Raw genomic sequence first — 26,186 nt, forward strand, 5'->3', positions numbered from 1 at the left:
GGCAGCTATAGGGATGATAGAGGGAGCAAGACGCATGCAAAGAAGGAAAGGGCGACAGATTTTCACATAAAATATGAATATTTCTGTGAAAAGTCTTAATAAGATCGTGACCTTCTGGTTACGCAGGAAGGGCATCCACAGGTTGTCCAGCAGCTCCCTCCTGTACTTCTTGGAGAAGGAACCGGCATAGGAGATGAAGGCTGCTGTTAGGAGGATGTCCCCACTGAGAGTTTCCTCCTGTTCATGGTACTGAGCCACTGAGTGGGCCCAGCGCACATTCTCACTCTGAAACATGCCCAGTGCAGAGATTCAGTGAACATTTTGGATGTTATGAAGGGGAGACTATTCCTAAAACAATGCATAAAAGGTGCAGTATACAACTTAATGCACATATACAACACGTCTAAAAGAGCTGAAAGGAACATGAATCAAACTGATCTCCCATTGGTCGCTGCTGTGCCCACCTCCAGCCCTTTGACCAGCCGATTGGCTAGTTCTATCGTCTTGTTGGTGCGGTTCACTTCCTCCTGAAAGCGAAGTTTCTCAGACGTGGCCGTCTCGAACGCTGTTGTCAGAGTTTCCAGGCTACTGTCCAACTCCTGAGAGGCAGAGGGGGGAGAAGAATCGCCAAAACTGTGATGACTTACGGCTGTTGATGAAATATCTCCTAGAAACGTTTGAAAATAACTGAATGAGCTGACTATTAATGAAAAAGATAAGTGAGACCACATATTAACCTCAGCCTAGAATGCACTTGAAGGCCTCCCTCGCTACAAGATAATTAGACATGTCAAGGAGTAATTACAGTTAAAGAGGATTTTTGTAAGAGGTGTGGTCGTGGTTATCAGATGACCTAAAAATGTTACTGAAGTCATTATGCAGAGCCAGCAGGAGTAATGGAAACACTGCTGTCACTTGGTTTAAATCACTGTGTTAAATTGTAGGAGCTCGCCTTTTTTAACGAAAATACATAAAAAAAATACAAAGAAAGACATAAAAAAAAGACATTAAGTGAAAAGGGAGATGACGGATGATTAAAGCAGCCTCACAGCGAGTTTCTTCCTGATGGCCTCTAGTTTCTCAGCAGCCTCAGACAGATCTGCGTTGGCCTGAGACAGACACATCCTCTTCATCTCTACCTCACAGAATACCTGTGGAAGAAAACAGACACGCGCAGAGCGCCTTATCCAGCACTTTATCCAATATTTTCAGAGGTTCACTAGAAAAAAAGTAAATTCAGTTGTTTTGGGGGTGGGGCATTTTTGCCTTTATTGATAGAACAGCTGAAGACAGACAGACAGGAAATATTGGTAGAATAGAAAGAGGGGTGACATGCAGCAAAGGGCAGAGGGCAGGAGTCGAGCCTGTGGGACTACAGCCTGTGTATATGGAGCGTCTGCTCTACCCACTGACCTAAGCCTGCACCCTGTGTATATGTAGTTAATTAGTAAAATAATGTTATTCTTTTAGGCTTGCGGACAAACCATAACCTGCCATAATGTTTTTTATCATATATACAATTCATATTAGTTCTATTCAATTACTTCACATGAAACCAATTTGATAATAAACCAATATTATCATATAAAATATGATGCACACACTGTATATCTGAATTAAATATAAAGTAAACAGAGCAGAGTTGTACTTACAAAAATCTGTCCAGGGCAGCACAACAGTTGGGGAAACAGAAAATAACCTATCAAACAATAAGAACGAGTAGCTGTACACTGAAACACGTCACACACAGACTCACATTAGAAGACATTTAATATGTTTGACAGTCGCTGTACATGTCTGTACCTCGTGGAAGCGGATGATGTTGATAACCCAGGAACAGAGCCCGGCAGCAGCAGAGGATTTCTGTCGTACGAACTCGGGGTTGAACTCCGGGTCACTGAGGTGATCGTCTCTCACGCACCTCACTGTGGCTTCAGGGATGTGCTCTTTATCAAAGTTCACCAAAGCCTGCAGGAAGTCGTCCACCTGGATGTGCATTAGTGTGAGTGTGTATGTGATTAATTCTGTCCAGACAGTCCACAAATATACTTTCAGGCCTTGTGGAACACAGACAGGGAATGAATGAGTGAAATAAATAGAAATACACGAGGCTACACACCACATGGCAACTATCTGATGTCAAACAATGTTTGCTAAAATCTCTATTTCAGTTTTTTATATTTATATTTATAACGTCTTTAACAAGGACAGAGACAGGCTGAGATTAAAAATCTCTTTTACAAGAAGCCAAGAAAGCAGCAGCAGCAGCAGACAATATGAAATATAGAGCTTATAAAATATTTACACCGACTCGTGGTAGAAGAAATAAAGTATGAAAAGTGTTTTCTAATTTTATTCAAAATCACAAAAAAAAAAAGCAGTAAACACACCCTTACAAGAAACATTAAATATACACACATTTAATATAAACATTAAATTCTCAGTTGAGTTGGCAGCTCAGACGAGGGACGAGGAATAAGATGGTAATATTTCAGGATTCGAGTGACGCCGTGTTATTTCTACAGTTCAGGGAATATATTTCTGCCTTTGTGTTCGACAGCCATAAATCTCAGAAACACTAAAAGACGTTGCTGTAAAATATCACCTTGCTCATGACCATCTTGGAAGCCTTCCAGCTGCGATCTTTGGGGATTCGGCCTTGGGGAGCGAGCAGCACCAGCACAGCTGCTGAGACGTTGGTGACGATAGCGGGAGGGTTGGGGAACGTCCTCAGCTCTGTCAGGTTCAGCTGGTTGAGCACACACGCACACACATATAAAGGCAACCTGTGCAACACTGTTTTTGTTTTGTATATTTGCACCTCTAGCACATATTGAACAAACTGAATGAAATAAAATAAAACATAAATTGTGTTGACAGGATTCAGGTGTTTGTATTTATGTGTACACAAGTTATTTACTCTGTTTAGTGTGTCGAGCGCAGTGTTGGCTGCCTGCAGGGCCGGCTCAGCCTTGGCCAAGTCCTCCTCAGTCTCCTGCTGCTGTTTGGTCACTTCAGCTTGGATTGCTGCCACCTGAAGGCAAACACAGACACAAAAATGCATGAACTCTACTCTGTCCTTTTTCTAAGTCTGGCAATTTAACGAGTTATCTTAAATTTAATGTACACAGAAGAAGTGTCACGGAATGAAACCAAAATTCCCAGGATGTCAGGACGTCAGAAACACAGTCCTACCCTTTGCTCCTCTGCGTCGGCCACAGCTCTCTCTTGGTTGAGCTTGTCTGTCTGTTGTCCAATTTTAGCAATGAGAGCCTCGATATCTGTGTTCCTCTGCCACAGCTCCACCTCCTGCACAGCTAGCTTGGCTTTCAGATCTTCTACCTGAGCGAGAAGAAAATGGCAACCAGGTAGAATATAGTCTACAGACAGACAAAGTAGATATATTTGGCAGCTACAGCTCTGACCTGTGAGGCGGTTGACTTCAGTTTCTGGAGGCCGTTCTCTAAGCGTTCCATCTTCTGAGTCAGCTCGGTGCGTTTTTTCCCCAGCAGGTTTCCATACAGCTTCATAAACTCCAGGAAACTCTTCGGGGTGGTGTAGTTAAAGTGTTTCTCATTCTGCTGGTACTTGACACTCACCTGCAGCGTAGTGAAGATAAACAAAAAACCGAGAGGTGATGTGAGAGGAGGTGTCAGGAGTGGTTTTCTTAAATGGTGCTTTGCAAAAACCTCACCTCATTGACACAGGTGTGGGCGTAGGAGATGAACTCACTGATGGATGCTCGAACTTGTGGCTGTGTAGGATGTACAGGGATTCAGTGAATTTCTATACTGCCAGGCATTTGTAATAATATTTCACTGGTACTTGATACGACTGGTCTACTTCCTACATTTCCACTATTTCAGATACAATTTTCTATTTCTTATCTATTCTATTTCTGTCCCAAAGAGCAGAGGAAGGGATAAACATGTAAGAGAAGGTGAATATATATGGTAAGTGAATGTGCTGTCACCTCCAGTCCAGGTATCTTCTCTATGAACGTGGAGCTGACAGACTGCAGGGCGAGCTGAGGCCAGGGGTGGAACCAGTTTATAGCCGTGCAATTCACCAGAGCCGGAAACTTCCGAGCACGTGTCCTCAACGTGAAGCCGACTGGGGAGAAACACAAGACGACCTGGAGGACACATTTTACAATCAACGATATGGGTGAATGAGTTGAAATGAAGCAGGAAGTATATAACATGGCTTAATATTAGATAAAAGATGTGTCAGACCTTGAGCTGCCGTCGTATCCTCTCAATAAAGAAGCTCCAGCAGTTGTCTCTGCTGTCTATGAGGCCTAATCCTCTGAGCTCCATGCGGATCGACGTCACAATCATATCCACTTCTTCATCACTAAACAGGTCCGGAATATCACCTAAATAACACAAACCGAACGATGCAATTTCAAAATGCAAATTTGTGTATTTTTTCCGAATTACACTAAAACTTAAATAAGCCTATTGATGCCACCTGGGCTCAGACCACTGCTTATTGACCGTCAGTGTGCTTTAAGGTGTTTGGGAATACTCCAAAGGTCGAAAAAGGTTGAAGTCTTTCACAAATATGTGTTCAAAAGGTCTTTAAAGGGGGGATATCTGTGATACCTGTGGAGTAGCTTAGCATCATTTACAGTTAATAAAACTCCTCATTTTTCTCACACTGGTGCTCTGTGCAGGCCCTCATACAGCCTCTGCCTGAAACGACACAGTCAGCTCTGTCCCTTTAAGAAACCCCGCCCCTACTAGCCCACTTTCTTCTGATTGGCAAGTCTGCTGACATCACAAAGTGCAGCGTGTAGAAAAAACTGTGTGAAACCTGACATTCACAGCAGCCTGCAGACTGAGCTGAGACGCCTGGGGATTACTCCGACATACTTTGACCTACAGATTTGAAACTTCACCCACGTTTAGTCTGGACATCCAACATTGTAACATTATATATATGTCTTACAATGTGAAACAGCATAATACCCCCTCTTTAATATTCAAGGATAACCAGGAATATCTGATCATCAAAAAAGACCAAACCTGAGGCCAGCATGTCGTTGATGAGCACCAGGAAGCGTTCATCTGGAATCTGTGCGTCTGTATGAAGGAACACTGTCCCGATGTTCTTCACCCCGACCTTTATGTACAACGCTGCTATGTCACTCTGGAGATGAGCGGTTGAAGAGAAGGTACAAAGACAACATAAATATGGCATGCTGTATCTGGTTAATCTGGCATTACGTTACATCAAACAGTGGAATAACACCTTTGTTTTCATGTGTTGTGCATGTGCGTGTTGATGCATGTTTACCTTGAGGTCACTGATGCCGTATCCTTTACGCAGAGTGATCTGGAAAACTTCCAGCATGCTGAGGAAGGCAGCCAGCCGACACAGACTCTGCTTCCCGCTGCCGCCCACTCCTACCAGCAGGGCGTTACCATAGGGGGCCTCCAGGATACGACTGATACGACACCTGAAAACAAACACCAGAATGAAAAGTGTGTGTTTTACATATGTGCTCATCCTCCTCTGTGCATGTTAGCAGATGGTATATGTTCAGCTGAGCGTCTGTGTGTCTTACACATGCTGGATAGCCTCTTCAAACAGCACCAGGTCCATGACAGCGTGCAGCTCATTATAATGCTCCAGAGCATCAGCCAGCGTCTTCTGGAGTTTCTCCCAGTCGGACGCCTGACAAGAAGGACAAATACACAACTTTCTCTCTCTCTGTGAACGAGTATGCCCATTATGATCCCAGTAACTATGTGGTATATGTAATGAAATTAAGTTCTTATCGAGACTTGAGTCCATTAACTTTCAATTCAAACTCCATACAGAACAGAAAGGTAATTACTTAAGCTAATGACAACAATTCATCCTCATTTACTTTCTGACGGATCAGACATGACAGCAGAATTTGCTCCATACGGTCTCTGAATAAGGGAGCTACAGATAATCCACACAGTAAATTGATTTAAGTCAAAAACAATTAAACTCATTCTTTTTTTTATTACCACAGTTAATAAAGAATAAATGGATGCTTGAAAGGAGCATCACTGAGCTCAGATCGGAACAGCTCGGACGAGACTGTGTGTGCATGAATGTGTCAGACCTGATGATAGCGAGGCTCTCCCACTCCCTGGGCAAAGTGACAGTACACCAGAGGCTGGTGGATGAAGATGGACTCGTCTATTCCCTGGAGGAAATTGGCAGAAACAGCGATATGAACATGCCACAGATTAACTGCCCTTTAATGCCCTGAAATAGACTCATTTTCAATAATAACTTTCATACACTGTGTGAAAAGAAGCTGTGCAAAGAGCCAACAAAAACATCATCAGTGTTTTTCTTTGATTTTGCCACCAGGGGATGCTGCTTCAGTGTTTATAGAAAAAGGACGTGTGGCTGAATTTAAGATTTTAAAGTGAAGGATAATACTGTATGTATGACCTCAAAGTATCTCTTGCCAGTGTCCAGAAGGATTTTGTTGAAGAGCTCCACGTCTTTTTCTTCCATCAGCTTGTCGGAGTAGACCCTGGAGCTCTCATGCAGCCACAGGTGAACCAGGTCCATGGGGTAGCGGATACTCTCCGGCAGGGCGAACAGGATACCCTACACAATGATGTTAAAATACTAGTTCATTTGATACATCTCGACCCTGCAAAAGAAGTATCTCTCTGACAGATAGAGCCAGGTATTTGTGGCTTTAATGAAATATCTGTGTAAACTGTAAATCTCTTCTTTAATACATTTATGACTTTGGTGCGTTACCTGGAAAATGTTAGAGAGATCTCGCAGGTTGAAGATGTAGTGGAAGCGTATCGCTGTAGGGAGGAAGTTCTGACTGATTTTTTGGTGCAGACAGATAGCTGCCTGGATAAGGAGAACAAAAAGATGCATACATGTTGAGTTATTTAACAGATTATGAGATAGATTTGCAGCAACAAAGTTTTAACGTAGACAAATGCTGCACTGATACCGTGGGTGTACCTGTATGAGAGTTCCGACTGAGCGGGAGACCCCGTAGCTGAATCCTCCCTGGAGGAAGTGAGCTGACAGGATGCTGGAGAAGATGGTGGCTAATGCGTCTGCACCAGGGAAGTGAACTGAAAACACTGAGAAATGCCTCTGAAAGGAGAAAAGACGGGAAAAGGATTTTTCAACAAGCGCAGGCTCAAAAAACTAAAAATTACTTTTCAAAAAGCTATTTTGAAATATTAAGATTAATTATATCCTTTGTTTGAACAGTTTGTTATTATCTTTGTAGTAGCTGCATCTTTTCTGAGGGCGCTAATCTATAAGTTGGTGCGTGATGACACATGTCACATGATGAGGAACAGACATGTCAAAGCAGATAAACATATTGACCGCAGGCTCATGGTAGGAATATGGATGACTGGCATAAGCAACACTTCAGTTTACAATAAGGACATTAAAGCCTGTGTTTATTGTTTTTATACTGAATGCTATAACCTCCAAGCGACTGTTACAATCTGCTCCCACTGGATTTAGTTTTGGGAAAGAAGTCTGCTCGTGTGACAACTGCAGCCCTGCTCTCCATGTGGAAAAACAGGAGGTTAAAGGACAAACAACACAGCGTTTTCCTTTTCAAGCTGTCTCAGACATTCTCACTTTAATTTGCCTCTGCTTCTGTTTTTTCCCTTTGTTTGTCATTTCTTTAAAAGTTAATTGCTCCTTGTTTTTACAGCTGATTAAATTCATTGTGTTCATTTGCACCTTAATAATTACTCTGTAAAAAATGCTCAAACACTAATTAACTAAAGTAATTGTAGTACAAAGACCATTTGTGATAACAGTGTATTTTCTGTGTGCATCCCTACCTGCAGTCTGGGGTTGATGGAGAAGCTTCCAGCTGTCGGGTTCATACAGGTGATGTACTGGCAGTTATGTATTTCCTTCAGAACCAGTCGTTGTCTGTCATACCTACAAAGGTTTGGTCTCTTTAGATTCAATCTAACCATCACAGTTCAGTATGTGTGTTTACTTACAGACTGTGTGTAACCCGTTCTTACCAGTGGTTGTAGTCGAGGTGCTGCCGTATGAGTGTGTGCGGCTGCACGGTCCCATAAACGTCCACCTCTGGCATGTTGAGGTCGTCTATGAAGTAGATGAGTCTCTTAGCGGTGGGAGGAGCAAATTTACGACCAGCTTTCTTCTCCAGGGGTTTCTCCAAGACACCTGAGGTGCATTTAGTGCGCAATAAGACACATTAAAATAACAAGAAAAACAGTGCTAGATTTAAATTACTCATTTAAAATAGTCATTGTGTTAATAACAGACAAGTGGTTCTCAGTTATGGATTACAGAACATGGTCTGAATTAAAACTCAGTGAGTCAGAGTAAAATCTTGTGTTGTTATGAATGCCATGGAATGAAGCAATATAAAAGGGGAAAAGCACTGTAGTAGTACAATGAGGTGTAAATATACTTTGATAGGGTCAGACCCCTTCTTGTAGCTGTGTTTTTCTCTACTTACGAAACAGTGATATATTAAATATATAAAAGATGTTTTAAACAGAAGGACATCTGAAAAAAGAGTAAAGTATCATTCATAAAAACAAGAACATAACTGAGAAACAATCCCAATTATGTACAATGTTCGAACGTTATCTTACGCTGCAGCATGGCTGACGTGGTGTAGTAGTTGAAGGGGACTTTAGCCACCATGTAGTCCTCCTTCAGCTTGGCCACTTTATCAGACACCAGGATGGTCTTGCCCACTCCGGCGTTGCCCACTAACATGATCGGTTTGCCTCTTTGGAGCAGCAGGTCAATGAAGTAGGTCAGACAAATGGTCTCTGGAGTGTGGACCAACACAGTCTGAAACACACATCGCATGAGCTGACTAAGAAGGGCTTGTCCAAAAAGAGGCCAATAGAGAGTGTAAACAAACATGCAGTAAGTCTGCTTTTAGTTCCCACTCATTATTTAGTACATACCTGTAAAGGTACATCAGGCTCCAGCTCAAATGGCACCATCTTCTCGCTCCAGGGAGTAAACTTTTTAGTCTCAGCGTCGATGAAATAGTCAAAGACGGTGCCCTGAGAAGGAAACTTCACTGCTCTCATCTCTTTCGACCACCAGCGGCTGAATTCAGCGCGGTAATCATTCAGCTACAAAAACACAAATATTATAATGTAAGATAAAAATATGAAGTTTTTTTATCTACAATGTGAAATAGTGCTATAAAAGGAGTTAGCCATTCAGTCAGCACAGACGTGATCTTGGAAGAGCGCCCCTCCGAAGGCCCAGACGCAGGCGAAGACGAAGTAGATCTCATAAAGTTCTCTGGGAGAGTCGGCGGGAGTGTTGTCCTCTGTCAGCAGGCAGTCCAACAGGGAACACAACGTCTGATGGCCAACGCACATTAATGTAACATCTGATCAGACATCACATAGTCACACATTCGATTTGACAAGATACAAGAACATAAGAGAGAAAGTCAACATGTGGAAATCACAGAGAAGACAGGACGTTAAAGGTGTCTGACACTGATTAAGACCATTTGGCCTGCAGGTGAGTGTTGTGTACCTGCACCATGCTGTTTTCCGGTATGGGAGTGATGGTTTTGAGGTTGCAGCGGACTTGCTCCAGGCAGTACGGCACATACTTATCAAACAGAATGGTAAGGTTGGCTCGCTCTGATTGGGCCTGTCGGGTGTCGATCCAACTTGTCACATACCTGTGAATACAGAAAAGACGACACTGGTAACCAAGATACAATTACAGATATCGGTGATGAACAAAGGCAGTCATGTGTGCATGTGTGTCGTACGAGCTCCAGCCAAGGTCCTGTGGGTTGACAAAAAGTATTCCTGCCCTGGACACGGTCGCTGGAGTGGCAGCCTTCAGGTGAGAGATCTCAAAGAGCAGACGCATGGAGGAGGACAAACTGATCCGCTCGTTGCTGGCAAGAGTCAGAACCTGGACAGAGGAGGCGAAATATTAAGATGTCATTGATCTTATACAGTAAAATCTGCTATCAGAAAAATAGACACATGTAAAATATAATTCTCTGACCTTATTGTCATCCATAACTGTGTTGAGTGACTCAATCCACATGGGGTCAATATCCCCGTCTAGAACAATCCATTTGGGTCCATCATGGCCGACTGAGGTCAGCTCTCTCATGGTGGAGGAGAACAGACCTAATATAAGGAGTAAAGTGGTATATCAAGAGCTACTGGGGTTAAATTTGACATACTATTGCTTAATGTTGTACTAAAGCAAAGTCATGTCATGCAACCAATCAGATCATTTGATGTCGAACTATTCAGATACGAGCTACAGCTGAACTAGAAAAAAGTGCTTTGACAAATTCTAATTAATTCTGAGAAGCGGGTTGGGAATAAATTATAATCCTGGCACCAAAATAACTCCTGTTTGACAGCCACATGGAGAAAATGCTGGTTCCCTTGATCATCATTTACAGCTTGTTAAAGTCCGTGTATAATCCCTCCAGCCCCTCACCATCTTTCCACTCTCTGGTTGCAGGGTGCAGGTATCCAAACAACTCGTCTGTAGTCACAGCTTTAGGGTTTATATCATTCCACACAGGCTTCATCTTCATGTTGGCATACGTCCTGTGGAGAGTCTTCAAGATCTGATGAGTAATCAGAAAGACGTGAGTTTAGTGAAGTTCAACTCTCCACTGACTTCAGTTGTGGGCAGCTTTCCCGTCTCTGCTTCAGCTTTGTGCCAATGATTAATAAAACATTTAAGACGAACCAAAGAAATCTCAAAGAGACTTATAAAGTACAGTAACAGATTGACACCTGAACATCTATGTGTTTGTGTATAAAAACAATAGTTTTAAGCCGCCTATTATAAAAAGTGTCTTTGAAAATAAATAGGCGAATATGATTTTGTACGTTGTGTAATGGATACAGAAGCAGCAGATGTTAACCTGGCTCTTTCCTGTTCCTGGTCCGCCTACGACAAACACAGAGTGTCTGACAGCCAGCAGCTCCTCCAGCTGGGTCACCTGCAGACACACAGACAGTGAATCACACTGGAATCATAACATATGAATACTAATTATTCAATATACATTTCTTTCTCACAAATCCCAAACCACTTAGGAACGTTTTTCCTTCAAAGTCAAGGCTTGAAATCCAGAATAATTTTCAAGTATATATAACTGTAGAGACGTCATTTTTCATCCTGTCTTCAGCAATAACACATGACAACAACACTAGGTATATTGACTGAATTCAAATGTATCACACAGAATAAGAGCACTTCCTTTTCGAGATGATGGTAAAATGATTCACCTTAAGTATGAAGTTCTCCTCCGGCTGCAGGCGCAGCTCACTGACTGACTGGCGAACGGCGCTCTCCAGCTCAGGGTCCCTCTTCCTGGGCACGTCCAGCTGAGGGAACAGGTCACTGATCAGCCCGAGGAAAATCGGCACGTCGCTGGTCACTATCTTCGGCAGGTTGAAGTCTCTCAGCGCTCGCATCAGCACCTGGTCAGGAAATACAGATTCTGTACTAATGAACTCAGACACATATCTTTCACCCCCATATCCACTAAACATGAGATGGTTCAGTTTGAATGACAGCATCCGCCAATGACATCAGATTGATGCGTACCTGTTCCTCAGGTCTGCTCCGGTCCTCTCTCTTCAGTGATCCGGCCACAACCAGGACTGATTTAATTGCCCTTAACCCCCAATCATAATGATCCTAACAGATAAGAGGAATTAAGAGTAAACGTCATGAAAGCAAAGAATATGACACATTTTTCATTAGTTTGTTTTCTCTCAATACAGATTAGGATATTAAAAGCTGCAACATTTTCATAGCGCGATCACAACAATCAGTGCAAAGAAAAACATGTTATGAGCAAGAAGAAGGTATTTTGCATGGCTGTTATATATGTGCCAAATTATTATTGGAAGAAGAGGGGTGGGGGGATAATTTCATTTTTTGCAAGTCACAAGGCCAGCATCTGATGAATGAGCAAATAACTATGTACACTTTTTTTATGCATTTGAATACGACATGCACAGTACTTTCTATTCTGTACCTGTTTGGACAGCAGCTCCTTACAAAGAGTGTAGAGGCTGATGAACTTGCGTGCCAGCAGACGAGCATCTATAAATCCCTCTGCTACCAACATGATCTCACAGATCAGCTCAAAGTCTGGGATCACCATGGCACAGGGCCTGAAGAGTTAGCAAACCAGCTTTTAATTAAATCACCCTCGATACGTGTGTAATGTTTCACTTTGATTCTTCTCTTTCTCTCTTTTCATATCAAACCTGAACAGAGCCTTGAGGTTCTCGGGGAGCTCAGCCCTGCCTGCGTAGCCTGGGTTCAGAGTGATGAAAATCCCCACCGTCTGCTTCAGCTCGATCTCCTCTCCCAGGAAATGGAACCTACATACACACGACCAATTACAGATAAGTAAAAATGAGTCCGTAGAGAAATCTCAGACCGGATTAGCAGACTTATTAATCAGTGTCAGTATAAGGATAGTTTATTGTGCGTGTCATTAAGTCCACATTAACCTTTGCTTCTTGTTGCGCACAGCATCCTGTATAGTCTTGACCTGCACAGCTACCACAGACAGCACCTCCACTGAGATCCTGTTGAACTCGTCAAAGCAGCCCCACACCCCCGTCTGAGCCAGACCCTTATAAATGTTTCCTATAGACTGAACAAGTGATGGAGAGAAAATGATTAAAAACATAATGAATGGAGTAAATGAGACATAAATGAGCACTATGGATAACATCTGCACACTCTGCGTTACCTTGTAGTCCATCTGTTCAGAGCAGTTGAACACATACACCATGATGCCCAGGGAGCGGCCAAGGTCTTTGGTAGTCTCTGTTTTTCCGGTGCCAGCTGGACCAGAGGGGGCTCCACTCATAGTCAGATGGAGGGACTGGGTCAGGGTTATGTAACACCTTAAAGAGGTAGGGTTTGATATGTATAAAAATAACAAACAAACACCAGTAAGGTAAGAAACACAATGTGGTCACATATGAGATTTTAAAGTTAATTTCTGCCCCTTTTTTGACCTCTGGAAATTGTCAAACAGCACAGTTTCCTTATATTTACATTAACACATGTTTGCGTGGGAGCAACCTACAGTACTTACAACCACTACACAGCTCGACTGATGCACTTTGGTGTTAAGTAGTTAATGGCACCTTGATTGTAGCTGCTGAGGAAAACAGTCCATTACTGATGTCTGTTTTCACCTCATTCAAACAGAGGTCACACACATCCTCTCTCTTTAAAGTAAACACCATTCACAAAGTGGACAATCTGTGTGTATGTGTCTCAGTGTAGCATTATAGGCTGTAAGTGTGTCTACCTGTCAGTGAGTGGAGTGATGACCAGTCTGTTAGTGTTCCCCAGGTATTCGTAGCTGAACTGGAACTGGGCGTCACAGATGTTAACATAGCAGTGCCTGGTTTTATCATCCCAGCGATGGCGTAACTGGGACAGCCATGCAAACGCCTGGCCTGTTGTCACCTAAGAGAGGCACACTGTTAAATCAACAGGAAGCTTTTCTTGCTTTTATAATGTGTGCGCCTAACCTTTCCATTACCTTCTGGCTTATGAGATTGGCGACCACATCTCGAGCGTGGACATCAATGGTGCAGACAGTCATGATTTTCTGTCTGTCTCCAGGAGTTAAATCTCCGAGCAGCATGTGGATCAGCGAGTTCAGCTGTGTGATCTAGAAAAACAAAACAACATGAAATGTGTTCATCCATCAAACCATCAATATCTGACTCTGGATAAATAGCCCTACCTGTTTTCTGTTGTAGTCTTTGAGAGCCGTCTCAAACCCCTCCTCCACCCTCTCAAAGGCAATGCCCACATCTGTGGCCCACCACACCTGACTACCAGTCAACCCAACCTATGAATGAAAAGAAAGCAGCAGCAGACAACGGATTATTTGTATGTTTATTAAATTAAAGTGTTAACTCTACAGGCTGTGCATCATCAGACCTGCGCAGGGAAGTCAAACAGCCACTGGTCTCGTGGTTTGTCCTCATAAGCAGCGACGGCCTCCTGGATCTCCTTTCGGACTGTGCAGCGCATGGTGCTCTCCAAGGCACTCAACCAACACTCTGCCTGAAGAAAGATGCTAATGTTTAAAAATATATTCAAATAAAATAAATAACTGTTTGGGCTTAGTGGAGCTATGACAGAGTCGTTTATTTATACACACAGAAATCAAATTTAGGTTTTAATACCTGTCCTTCACAGACACATGGCTCAGAAAAAGGGATGTATTCTCCCTCTCGGCTGTACATCCCTATGGCAACCGCCTCCCCATCCTCCTCCCCTCTTCCATCTCTGTCTGAGTCCCTGAAGCGAAGATCTGCTATGTTGTCAAACAGCTTCAGCAAATGTCTGGTCACCTGGAAAACACACACAACCACACATTGACAGACTATAGTTCAATTTCTATTTTAAAGGTTGTGTTGTTTACAAACAGTAATCTCGTCACTGCCTTCTTGCACTCGCTTGAAGTCGTTGCCAAGATTTCAGCTTACCATTCCGATACCTGCTGGCGATTCTGGCTCGTACATATAAGGCAGAATAACCGATCCTAGAGCAGCTATGTTTTCTACAAATTTGGAGTGACAGTGCAGTGCGACCGCTCCCCCACGTGGGGTCGCACGCGTGGGGGAGGGGCTACCAATCACTCCAAATACTGTCAGCCAATCGTGGTTAAGGCCTAACCTTTGAATTGCTTAACGGCTTGTTCATTTCAGGAGCAAGGAGAGGCTTCAAAAAATAATTAAATTTAATATGTATACAATTTTTAAAATTAAACAAACTTTACCAATGTGATTCAAACACACATTAGAATAATAGAAAAAAGATTGCATAGCTAAAATATGTCCCCTTTAAGAAATGAAAAAGAATTAATGTAAAATGTCTTTCATCACTTTGTCTTTCATTCTTATCTTTATTAAATCTACTCTCTGGACAGGGTTTGAAGAATATATTGAACTGATATCTACTTCTTCCTCTTCTTCATCTTCCCTCTTGGTAAAAATAATCAAAATGTGTCACCTGTTTGGGCTGTGTTCCCTTGGAGACAATCTCCAGCAGGTCTGAGGCAGAGACAAAGTAGAATCTGGGGAATGTGAGTCTCTTGGTCTCCAAATACTCAGCCAGGGCCTTCTCGCACACCGACAGCCTCTGCTGCAAGGTCTCCAGGTTCTCTAGGAAACCAGGCTGGTTGGTCACCTCTACCACATTATCGTTCTGCACCACCTCAGTCATCAAGCTCTGGGTGACAAAAGAAGGAGGAGGGAGAAGGACAAAAATCAGCCAAAAAAGAAATGATTCACAACATCATAACGGGGTGAGATGTATGCTGTTGCTCTTGTGTATTTTACATCACCTGGAAGTCTGTGTGAATTCCCTGGAAGCGCTCTGCATCATTGGCCAGCTGGCAGCGGATGTCCTGGCTGTTTGTGAAGATGCTGTTGAGGTGAGCCCAGGTCCTCTGCACAGACATCCAGGAGGAGATGACCAGATCGGCCACCATCAGCTTCCTCTGCCATCCGCTCACCTCTGCCTGGAAATACTCCACGTACTTACTCATGAGGATGTTCTGCAGCTGCACCTGTAGATAAATAAAAGGAGGAGCTTCAAATGATGATCCGTAAAAACCCTCTTTGATGTGCACAAAGATAAATGAAATGATCAGTACAGATTAATTATTTCTTTGCTTTCTTTTGTTATTTTCTTAATATGATAACTACACCGAGGCATAAAGCAACACTACAAACTAAAATACCAAACCCAAACCAGGGCCTGGTGTTATATACTTAAAAGGATTCAGCATTGAATCCTGTTCAAGCATTTAAAGTTCCAATCTCAAAGATCAAAGTTTCGTTCTCTTTGGCGGCACCTGTGGCCATAAACGGTAAATGCAGGAGCACACTTCCCAGATAACCAGACAGTGTTGCATGTGTCAGGTCCATGGTTGGCTCCCTTTGTTACGGTTGTAACTCTTGATTTTCCTCGCTGATGGTCCCTTTCCGTTTTAGACTGTTTGCCTTCTTTTGAGCGTCGAGTTTGTTTCTGTTTCTTTGGATTTTCACTTCTTGTTGAAGTTGTATCTGTAGTCATCCATCTTTTCTTTGTTTGTTCAGCCATAGTAGATTACTGTTTACTCTCAACACTTGCAGAGAGCGGAAAAGCAGCCGCTTAGTCCGCCTACCCTCTCTGGCAAACCAACCACTGCTGGGTGATGGAAAACGCGTCACTAACTGGGCGCCACTTGTGATTCTTTTCTGCGAATGTTGCCACAGACACCCAGTCTGTAATAATACTATATACTGCAAATGCAAAGGCTTTCATCAGTGGTCTATAGGCTCAATCACCATTGTGTTACCTCATTCGGCGATAGTGACTTTTTCAAATGAAAATCTTCGTGATTATTACTTCAACTACTGAATTAAACTAGATATCACTTGTGCTTGTTTTGGAGTATCAGCAGTCTGTGCATCTTGCTCACCTGGTTGTCTTCAAGTGTTTCTATCAGATTCTCGTCTGCCTTGAGCAGTGGGGTTCCTGTGCTCGAATGAGTCTCATATGACAACGACATAACACTCCATGTCTGAGTTATTTCTGCCAAAACCTGCAAAAGTAAATAGAGAAAATATTGACTTCGGTCAAACATAAAAAATGTGTAGCAGCATGAATTTTAAATTGAAAGGATTCACAAATAATGTTGTATTGTATTTCTACAGAATTATTTGAATCTTCTTCACCTTTATGACTTCTGCACAATTATACACTACAGTAAACTATTACAGTGTACGATTCTTACCTTCTCTATCGCCATTTCTTTCACAGCCTTGTCCACAATGTTTTTGACCTCATCCTCGACACGGTGAAGCTGTAATTCCAGAAGGTCCCCCAGGGTGGTGCCTTCCCCCATCACAAACCTGACCTGAGGGCCAAAAGGAATACAGGGGAACCATGGGTGAGATCAGATTTCAGATGGGGATGATTGGGTTCACTGAACTGTGCTGGTCATTATAGGCCTGGATATGAGCTGGCAGGACAGTCGAATGAAGGCAGAGAACATGAGGACAGGATTAAAGAAGAACTGGCAGGAGTCATAGACAGAGCAGAACATGATGAGTGATGAAATCTTATTGAATCAGATAGTATGAGACAGTTTGAAGTAGCAGCAGATTGTCTCATACCCTGGTGGTGTTCATAAGCTGTTGCCAGTGTCTCTCTCTGACAGCAGAGTTCTGCAGCTCGTTGACGGCTCTCAGGGAGGTCAACAGGTTCTTCACGGTCGACTCCAGACCCATGTACACGTCCCACGCACGCACCTCCTTATCCAGCATCTTCATCTCCTTCGAAGTGCAACAGAGATAGATGTGGAAAATTAGCGATTTTATTCTCCAACAAAAATGAATTATAATATTTGTATTTGGAAGCTTTTCATACTTTGGCAAATCTTCTGAGCTCCATGTCCATCTGCTCAACGTTGATCTCTTTCCAAGGAGTCTTGGTCCAATCCTCTATACTGGTCTGGCATGAAGAGAACAGAAACATTATATTTATGTTTCTCAAATAAACTTTAAAGAGGAAAATCTATTTTCACTAGCTGAATTTATAAGTACAGAATGGAATAAGAAAAGCAGGATGTGGCACCTGTCATGTGGATGGTTTATCAGTGAGCTCAAACATAACTAAGAAATCCAAATGCATTTGTGCAGAGTAATGTTCAGTGTACCTTCACAAAGATGACCATGTCCCACACTGCTTTGACCAGGATGATGTCAGAGCGACACTGGCGCAGCTGCTTGTAGTCTGGGAAGCTGACCTCAAACAGATCAGCTGTGTCCTGCAGCTTTTTCATTTCTGCCTCCATCACTGCAACAGCTCGATTAGACTGCAGACAGAGACATTAATTTAAAATGCTGTGGCTTAATGTTGCACGGTTTTTAAAGATAATTTTTCTTGGCTTTTTGCCTTTATTATTTAGGACAGCTGAAGAAAGACAGGAAGCAGAGGGGAGTAGAGAGTGGGTGATGACATGCACCAAATGATGGGCAGACCGGGATCCTGCGATCAGTGCGTCGAAGACTGCAGCCTCTGTACACGGGGTGCCCCAAAATGTAAGGTAGTACTCGGCAAATAACAACTTTTAAACTTCTTTTTGAATAGTAAGTAAAGTACTGTGTGTCTCTCGGTGCTCACCTTATCAGTTAGTTTATAGGGCTCCTCCACATTGATCCGAAAGATTGATTCAGTGCGAAACTGTTCTCTGAACTCGTGCTGCTTCACCTAAAATGAGAAATAAAACATAAAAAAACTGCAGTCTCAGGATACTTTCCTATTCACATCTGTCTGTCTATAACAGGGCGCTCTGGGAGACGTGGTGCAGTCATATATAATGCAGGAACGAAAGAGAGAAGGTTTATATGTCACATATTGAGCTCTCTGTAAGGGGTCCCACACTGACATCCTACCCCTGTCACACACAGCCTCACCTCAAACCGGACACATTTCCTCCGTATAACTGAAACTTCATTTGACTGTAGCGGAGCCACTTCATGTTTAACTGTGAACGCAATTTTCTTCAGACTCTTCCACTTCTCCGGCAGCTCCTGAGTGTTTAGGTAACAAAGTGAAGGATGTAAAGTTATGATTCATGTACACATCTGCCAGCACTGTTAGTACTCATGCATTGGTACACACTTCCAGCTGGTCGTAGACGCTCTCCGGCAGCTGCTGCCCGTAGGTCTTGAGGAGTTCAGCTGTAGACTTGAGAGGTTTGAAGTGCTGATCGTTGCTGATCTGTCTGTCTCGTATGGCCATGAGATGGCCCATGATGTCCACAAGGCCTGCATAGTCACCATCAGATACCTTTTTAGACAGACCATGGGCTGTGTCCTGGAGAAAAGAGGATAAATCTCTCACACTGCGGGAGAGAGGAAAGGATGATGTTAGGAGTGGAGAGAAGGGGCACGTGTGCAATCTTAACACCTCTACAACCCCCTAGTTTAAACTTGCTTTTAACATTTAAATGTTCAGATAACTCGTATCTGTTTTTGTTTATACAGAGTGGTAAAGCATGCGTGTGTGTGTCTAACCTCTGGTTCACGTGGTTGAGCAGGTGCTCCTTGAACATCCAGCTCCACCTCTTGATGACATTCATCAGTGTGTGCTTGAAGGGTCTGATGTCGAGCTGCAGCCAGCCACAGAATACCCTCCTGTCCTCCATCTTGCTCACTCGTACATTCAGAGACTCAAACAGGTTGATCTGGAGAGTATTATATCATTAATATATATTATATTTTGGTAATAAAGGGTCAAGACTCTTTGACCTACAAATGTGAAGCACACCTGTTCTTTAAAGTTGTCCAGGGTGGGCGGGTTCTTTTTCAGTTCATAGTCAGCATACAGCTCAGCTTCCTCTGTGCTTAACACATGGCCGTATAGCAGGAACTGCCTCATAAATTCAGACCTGTGAAAGATGATATGCTTGTTAATTTCACTCAAAATGTTATTTATCATTTGCTTAGCAAATGAGCTTAGCTTGTTTATTTTAGCAATAAAGAAGCTATCGTCTGACCTGTCATCAGTCCAGAGGTAGCGGTAGCTGGCAAACGATCCCTGATACTCTCTGACCTGAAATCAAGACAATGCACCTGTGAGCATCATAAATAAGCCTCTATGTGTGGACAGTAAACACACCTTACCTTTGAGATAGCTGCACGTGCCCGTGAGCGGATCACAAGACACATCTCTGACAAATCCTCAAATTCATTTATGTCGGTCTACAAGATGAAGAAACAACATAGTAAATGACACAGGTGTGTGTATGCGCATGACTGCATGCTGTAGGTAAACCCATGTTTTACTCTGTACTTCACCTGATAGTTGTCCAGCTGTTTATGCTTTGCTACTCTGGGAATGAAGGACGCCAAGTTGGTAATGTTCCCTACCATCTTATCCACAATATCATAGAAATTACTGCTGTGGCTGAAGTCTAACGGGGGTTCAAAGGTCATTTCATTGCTGTTGAGTACCAACTGGACCTCAAACAGTGGGGTAATGCGCAGAGCTGCGTCTGTGTTGTCCATGAGGTACTGCAGGGAGCAGCGTACTGCGCTGGAGAAGCCTGTCAGGATCATGCGGTCCACGTAGTCTGTGTAGGCCTGCCACTCAGGGCTGTGCAGGTCTGTAACGCCCAGCAGAGACTGGTTCTCCTGGAGCACAGAGGGATAGTGAGGTGTTCGAGGGAGTTAAGAAGGAAGTAAAAGATAAAATATTCATGAATTTGAGTGAGCTCTGCAGATTTTACAGTTTTTCTCTCCAGCATCACGAGTAAGGTGAGTGAACATACCTGCAGTAGTTTGTGTATTTGCTCCCCTGTGCTGCTGATGAGAGAGTGCTGCTTGGAAACGCTCTCATCAATGTCAGAGAAGATGAGGAGAGTAGAGCCACGGCACTTTCTGGTGATGAAGGCACGATGGCTGAATTTTCCCATGAGGTCCTGGATGGCCTCTACATTAGCTTTACTCTTCTGGACACGACTGGAAATGCTCTGGGGACAGCAAAAGAGAGCAACTACAACAACCAGTAAATGTTACCTTTGGTCAACAACTGCATGTTGCTTTTGTTATTTCTATTGAGCAAAATCTAAAATTAGCCACACGTTTTAAACTTTAAATGGAGCTTTAGACATGAGAACTGATACACTCACTATCATTACCTGCACCTTTTTTTTGTTTGAAGATTTCCTCACAACACACAAGCAAAGATCAGTACCTTGACCAGGTCTCGTGTGCTCTGAATGTAGTCCCAGAGGTTGTCCTGAGCCCAGGTCAGCTCCCGGAGCGCTGGATCCAGCTGTCTTCTCGTCCCATCCATCTCCTCTTTCACTAATCCCAGCTCTACAGCCAGGATGGTGCTGTGGAGCTGGTTGTACCACTGGGTCACCAAAGTCAGTGTCTGTGTGTACTACAGGACACAATGCAACAATTTAAACTCTTTAAAGAGCCACATACTTCACAGATATGGCTGTCTGAATACACAATGTACCACTGTAAGCTTTGTTACCCACCATGTAGAGTCTGTCCCGTTTGGAGTAGAGATGGAGAGCTGCTTTAGGAATGTTTTCGCTCTTCAACATGCCCAGATACTTCACCTCCCGCAGCACTGATATCAGCTGGAGAGAGAGAGAGAGAGTGAGAGAAGGAGAAAATAATAAATAATCTGATAAACCAAAGTTGTAGTTTGTGGTTCTGTTTCATGTTACCTTGACAGCATCAATCTGAAAAGCGTTGGAGTTAGATCTTGAGACATTGAGACATTTGAATAGTCAAGGTAGATAGAAGAAAGCCAATCATTTTGATGTGAGTACATCGGCATAAAGAGCACACACACACACACACACACACACACACACACACACACACAGTAAATCAGCAGAAGTTGTTTGTTTGTTACACATTTTCATTGCTGCTTTTTTAAAATCTTTTTGTCTTTGATTTTATTTTTATTACATTTAATAATTTTTTTGTCTGTTCACAAACTCTGATTATTGCTGCTAATAAAATATAGCTACTGTTTGTGTTTTTCTAGTAAGAAACCGGAAGCTTTCATGAGCTAAGTAAAGTAAAGTAAAGGCTGATTCAATGTTTTGCTGTAGTAATCTGTGCTTTGTTGGAGCAGGAATTTATATTTTTACAAACAACCTCCTATTTGTGTTGTAAATGCAATTATACCAAGTAAAAAAAGAAAGGAATTATTTGTATAATTTGTATGTCTGTGACAGATTTCACATCCCAGCACCAGTGCCAGAGCAGACAAATCCCTGTACACATAATCCAATATATTTTTTCTTTGTTATTTATAGCATATTAGTCCCGTTTTAGCCTCTCTTCACTGGCTTCCAATCCGCTTCAGGATTGATTTTATGGTTGCGCTTTTTGTAAAGCCCTGAACGACTTGGCCCCCTCCTATATAACTGACCTCTTCAGCCCTTACAAAACCTCCAGGCCCCTCAGATCTTCTGACACACTTCTCCTGGCAGCCCCCCACTCTAATTTTAAACTTAGTGGTGACTGTGCTTTCTCAGTCAAGGCCCCTCGACTGTGGAAAGCCTTCCATCCTCGGCCAAGTCTGGCCCCTCTGTCGAGTCTGTCAAGGCTCGCCTTAAAACATACTTGTATAGGCTAGCATTTGGGTCCACACGTCCTGAATAGTCCGCCTGTTGTGTTTCCTTTTGTTCTGTCTCATTGCTTTGGTTTCCATGTATTGCTTCTTTTATGCATTGTACAGCCCTTTGGTCAGATGCTGCTGTTTTTAAATGTGCTTTATGAATAAACTGACTTGACTAAATGTGTATTATATCTCTAACTGATTGCATCTTTTCTTGTTCTTACTGCAGGACTGAAGTTGACCTGGAACAGGCCCATGTCAGTGTCCAGTGTGAGCAGTGGTTCCTTCAGGTGAGTTTGACAGATCTCCTCCAGGCCCTCAGTCCACTCTGAGAACATCTCCTCATCGTGCTGGTGCAGAACCTCCAGAACACGTTCACACTTCTGAAGGACATCGTCTGCTTCGGCACATCCTAGAGGCCTGGAAGGGAGAGAGGGAGCAAGGAAAGAAGCCAGGATAAGAGTGGAATATAGTTTAAGATAACTATTCTAAAAAACTGATGCCTGTGCAACCTAAAAAGAAACTTTGATACGGAAATGCAATGCAGTGGGGGACTGTAAATACTAATACCACAACTAAGTTATAGGAGACTCTCTCAACTGACAGCTGGTCTTTGACAATGATTTTCTAAAAGACCCTAAGTGTCTTAAAGGGGAATCTCGGCAAGAAGTTTTTGAATTGCCCCAGCAGGTGGCTTTAGGCGACAGCTGCATGACAGGCTGTAACAGATGCAGTCTGAGTGCAAATGTGCCTCTTCAAAAAATGTCAACTGCGAAGTACTTGTTTTTGCTCCTAACGAGCCCAGATGGTTAATCAAAGTGTCTGACAACATCAAGGAAAAGGTTGGTACAAAGATAGCCCGTTTTTCTTCTCAAAGTCACCTGCCTCTGTCGACAAACAGAAATCTTAATCTGCAGAAAACACCAGGTTTAATTGCCCTTTAAGTGTCTCTTCATTATTGCAGCAGATCTGCTGGATGACAGTTGTTAAATAACATGATTGTGTGTGTGTGTGTGTGTGTGTGTGTGTGTGTGTATGGTTGTTCCATACATGTGGGCCAGCTGGCAGAGGTTGCTCCTGTTGATGAGGATGCGATTCCGAAGCTCCTGGGACCATTTGAGGTTGCCGGCCACTGATGGCATATTCTTCCCGAGGACAGCACTGCCTGACCGCAGCTGAAAACACAAAGGCTGAATTAATCTATTAACAACGATTTTCACGTTAAGCTAAGTGTTTGAATTATAACACTATATGTGTCAACAGCATCAATATTCAATTTCTAAGTCACTGGGATACTTGGCCTCTCTTACCCCATCTCTGTGTTGATCAAGTATAAACTGACAGAGTTCTACTTCCTGGTTGAACATGGCCAAGAGCACGTTGTAGTTTGGGGAGAACAGCTGGTGGATCCTGGGTCTCTCAAGCAGGGTGCTGAAAATCTTTAATAACTAGATGGGACACAATAACAGCACAGTTTTAGGACAGTGTACATCTTAGGCATTAAGGTTGTATGATGTCCAAAGATATCTATTTCTTATTTACTTTGAAGATTTCCTGTTTTTTGAAAGCCACATGACTTGAAATTCCCGTTAATAACCAAATGCCTCTCAGCTGAGATCAATATAATTACAGTATGCTAACATGTTAACATTTCTTACTTCCTGTTTTTACCCAGATACTGAAAAATCTTGTCCCTTTATGAACTGGAAGTATTGAAGTGGAAGTACTGAAGACAGTAATGGGATTGATAAACAGGTAAAGGTGTGACAGACGTACCTTAAAGGCTGACTTCAGGTTTTTGGAGTGCTGGAAGGCCAGATTGAGGACAGTTCCCAGCCTCTGGTCGAAGTCTCTGTTCTGATCCATGAAACGCCAGTAGTAATGCACAAAATCCTGCAGACAAGATGACATTAGACAGAGATCGTTGAGGATAAGAGATTTTTTATTCTGTTACATTTTAATGGAGTACTTCACATTCTCTTAGCTGAGTCGATCAGTATCGTCTGTACTAACACAGATCAATCTCTGATTAATTCCAGTTTATTAGCTGAGTCTCACTGGAAATTGCTGTTTAATATCTAGTAAATTAAATATTGATGCACTAACTAATAATGACTGCTGTCGCTGACTCTTGCATGTTGCTTAGCAACTACCTCGCTTTGCTAGTTTTCAATTACTGACTGCTGGGCAGAAAAATGACATCTAATTGTTATTTTTCATTATTTGGCCGCGTCTGTTGATACCACTTGAATGAACTGCTGTGAGTCCAAGTCCTTTGGGTCTCATTAATTACTGGTACATAGCTGTGTGAAAACTGCAACAATCTCACTTGGCCTCACATTGTCAGTATAATCCAGGGGGTCATATTTGCTCTCTCGGAGGGCCCGCCAGCGGTCATGAAACTCCTCGCTCATGCCGAAGACCATCTCACTCAGGACTTTCCCTCTGGATCCACCCAGTTCAACCTTCTCTAGTTTCAGAAAGTCCAGTGCTGTTGCAAAAATTTCCTGAGGATGAGAGGAGAAAATCCACATATGTTCTGTGTTTTTAGAGGAATAACAGGCAGCTATGCACCTAACACACACACAGAGCTTTGTCATCCCATGCACCTCGATCATAAGCAGCCTGTCCATGATGCGGTCTGAACGCTGGAACACAAGTGTAGCAGGAAAGTCCCAGAGCTTGATGGTCTGGGTGTGTCTGTAATATTTGGGGATCCGCTGGCGATGAGTGTGAAACAACTGCTTGAAGGTACGCAGAACTGAGATGGTTATCTGGACTCTCTCCACCCCCTCCTCAAGCTCCATCTTAAACAGCTCTTCAGGGATGAGGTAGGCAATGGCCTGGATACAGATATACAAACATTAAGTGGACCGGTCGCTAAAGTTATGTTATTCTGTCTACATCTCTTTTACAAAGAGGTGCATCACTGTACCTTTTCAATGATCAGGTTGCAGAACTCCTGCAGGAGGACAACCATGTGTTGTGGAGTGCAGTAGTATTGGGAACGGCTCCAGATGAGACAGAGTATGTGAAAAAGCGGAGGCAGTACAGTGTCTACCTGTGGAAAACTTTTCTCCTCTAAGCTGCTGATCAGTCTCCTCAGAGGTCGTAGATACAGATCTATGTCCGAAGCTTCCAGCACCGCTATAATAATCACAGACAGAAAACTAACAGTTGGCATCTTCCTGATAGGGATTTAATTTAACAGAATTAAAATCATTCAGTAGTTGAACAGCGTGTTCTTAGACACTTAGTGTTGCCTACCATTGCCCACTGAGCATGGTGACACACAAAAAGGGCAAGAACAGGTACAATAGAGTGTACGTATGATATTCAGAAGAAATACAGAGGCAAACAGGCAAAAAACACACATCTGTGTATTAAAAAAAGAATTGAAGTACACAGTTGTAATAGTAACTGTGGAGTCTAGGTGGTGTGAAATAAGAGCAGTACAATCAAGACAATGATTGCTTAATTTAAGTCAAGCTAAATGAGGAGCTGGGCTGTGAGAGACAAGATGATAGAAAGAGGAAATTAATTTATTAGCACTGATAGAGGGTGAGTAATGCAGACCTACCCTCATTGACTTGGAGGCAGACATCCTTGAAGGAAGCATAGTAACTACTCTTGACTTTTCTCAGGATCTCCATGATGTGCTTTACTTTGGGGCTCTGGATCTGGAAATGAGGACGCCACAGTGGGATGTACAATCAGCGGCCACATCATTAGGTACAATTATGGTTTATTGGGGTCATAGTTAAGGTTGTACTTTTACTGGATAACATAATATTGACAGGTGTTTATAATGTTTTATACACCCTATACATAATGTGGGGCAAAGTGTTTAATACATCTTAGTATAATGCAGTCTAGTACAAGACCACCACTAACTGTGCTATAAAATGCAAATTAAATTACAACTTTATGACAGCATCAACACAAACTGAACAATATGGCCATCATAAAGGTAGACTTTATGGCAGAGA

General features: G+C 42.8%; 1 protein-coding gene across 1 annotated transcript in view; it reads right to left on the reverse strand.

Annotated features, from left to right (window-relative positions):
- dnah9l (dynein, axonemal, heavy polypeptide 9 like) overlaps window positions 1-25,871 on the reverse strand; it is a 34,097-nt gene extending 8,226 nt beyond the window's left edge. The window contains exons 1-65 of the mRNA XM_069684564.1: window positions 25,778-25,871; window positions 25,133-25,344; window positions 24,807-25,040; window positions 24,537-24,704; window positions 23,974-24,090; window positions 23,508-23,645; window positions 23,248-23,372; window positions 22,422-22,617; window positions 21,098-21,202; window positions 20,803-20,994; window positions 20,378-20,578; window positions 19,905-20,240; window positions 19,731-19,808; window positions 19,604-19,659; window positions 19,375-19,495; window positions 19,122-19,291; window positions 18,727-18,949; window positions 18,519-18,635; window positions 18,226-18,312; window positions 17,759-17,917; window positions 17,470-17,553; window positions 17,217-17,375; window positions 16,835-16,957; window positions 16,520-16,642; window positions 15,398-15,622; window positions 15,064-15,282; window positions 14,235-14,402; window positions 13,987-14,112; window positions 13,787-13,894; window positions 13,580-13,711; window positions 13,343-13,503; window positions 12,773-12,929; window positions 12,528-12,673; window positions 12,279-12,395; window positions 12,044-12,182; window positions 11,608-11,700; window positions 11,286-11,480; window positions 10,919-10,996; window positions 10,483-10,615; window positions 10,033-10,160; window positions 9,788-9,936; window positions 9,544-9,694; window positions 9,231-9,362; window positions 8,952-9,125; window positions 8,628-8,832; window positions 8,025-8,190; window positions 7,833-7,935; window positions 6,982-7,119; window positions 6,763-6,864; window positions 6,442-6,603; window positions 6,104-6,187; window positions 5,573-5,682; window positions 5,302-5,464; window positions 5,031-5,154; window positions 4,236-4,378; window positions 3,974-4,135; window positions 3,695-3,754; window positions 3,426-3,599; window positions 3,196-3,342; window positions 2,921-3,034; window positions 2,606-2,749; window positions 1,804-1,986; window positions 1,050-1,151; window positions 465-599; window positions 112-285 (exon numbers count right to left, since the gene is read on the reverse strand). Coding sequence (XP_069540665.1) covers window positions 112-285; window positions 465-599; window positions 1,050-1,151; window positions 1,804-1,986; window positions 2,606-2,749; window positions 2,921-3,034; window positions 3,196-3,342; window positions 3,426-3,599; window positions 3,695-3,754; window positions 3,974-4,135; window positions 4,236-4,378; window positions 5,031-5,154; window positions 5,302-5,464; window positions 5,573-5,682; window positions 6,104-6,187; window positions 6,442-6,603; window positions 6,763-6,864; window positions 6,982-7,119; window positions 7,833-7,935; window positions 8,025-8,190; window positions 8,628-8,832; window positions 8,952-9,125; window positions 9,231-9,362; window positions 9,544-9,694; window positions 9,788-9,936; window positions 10,033-10,160; window positions 10,483-10,615; window positions 10,919-10,996; window positions 11,286-11,480; window positions 11,608-11,700; window positions 12,044-12,182; window positions 12,279-12,395; window positions 12,528-12,673; window positions 12,773-12,929; window positions 13,343-13,503; window positions 13,580-13,711; window positions 13,787-13,894; window positions 13,987-14,112; window positions 14,235-14,402; window positions 15,064-15,282; window positions 15,398-15,622; window positions 16,520-16,642; window positions 16,835-16,957; window positions 17,217-17,375; window positions 17,470-17,553; window positions 17,759-17,917; window positions 18,226-18,312; window positions 18,519-18,635; window positions 18,727-18,949; window positions 19,122-19,291; window positions 19,375-19,495; window positions 19,604-19,659; window positions 19,731-19,808; window positions 19,905-20,240; window positions 20,378-20,578; window positions 20,803-20,994; window positions 21,098-21,202; window positions 22,422-22,617; window positions 23,248-23,372; window positions 23,508-23,645; window positions 23,974-24,090; window positions 24,537-24,704; window positions 24,807-25,040; window positions 25,133-25,344; window positions 25,778-25,850 — 9,423 coding nt within the window. The 5' untranslated portion in view covers window positions 25,851-25,871. The remainder of the gene's footprint in view (window positions 1-111; window positions 286-464; window positions 600-1,049; window positions 1,152-1,803; window positions 1,987-2,605; window positions 2,750-2,920; window positions 3,035-3,195; window positions 3,343-3,425; window positions 3,600-3,694; window positions 3,755-3,973; window positions 4,136-4,235; window positions 4,379-5,030; window positions 5,155-5,301; window positions 5,465-5,572; window positions 5,683-6,103; window positions 6,188-6,441; window positions 6,604-6,762; window positions 6,865-6,981; window positions 7,120-7,832; window positions 7,936-8,024; window positions 8,191-8,627; window positions 8,833-8,951; window positions 9,126-9,230; window positions 9,363-9,543; window positions 9,695-9,787; window positions 9,937-10,032; window positions 10,161-10,482; window positions 10,616-10,918; window positions 10,997-11,285; window positions 11,481-11,607; window positions 11,701-12,043; window positions 12,183-12,278; window positions 12,396-12,527; window positions 12,674-12,772; window positions 12,930-13,342; window positions 13,504-13,579; window positions 13,712-13,786; window positions 13,895-13,986; window positions 14,113-14,234; window positions 14,403-15,063; window positions 15,283-15,397; window positions 15,623-16,519; window positions 16,643-16,834; window positions 16,958-17,216; window positions 17,376-17,469; window positions 17,554-17,758; window positions 17,918-18,225; window positions 18,313-18,518; window positions 18,636-18,726; window positions 18,950-19,121; window positions 19,292-19,374; window positions 19,496-19,603; window positions 19,660-19,730; window positions 19,809-19,904; window positions 20,241-20,377; window positions 20,579-20,802; window positions 20,995-21,097; window positions 21,203-22,421; window positions 22,618-23,247; window positions 23,373-23,507; window positions 23,646-23,973; window positions 24,091-24,536; window positions 24,705-24,806; window positions 25,041-25,132; window positions 25,345-25,777) is intronic.
- Between the last annotated feature and the right edge of the window lie 315 nt (window positions 25,872-26,186).

Source organism: Semicossyphus pulcher, unplaced genomic scaffold (genome assembly GCF_022749685.1).
Source record: "Semicossyphus pulcher isolate SPU_LCO1_2020_fin unplaced genomic scaffold, fSemPul1.0.p SCAF_7, whole genome shotgun sequence".
Lineage (NCBI taxonomy): Eukaryota > Metazoa > Chordata > Actinopteri > Labriformes > Labridae > Semicossyphus > Semicossyphus pulcher.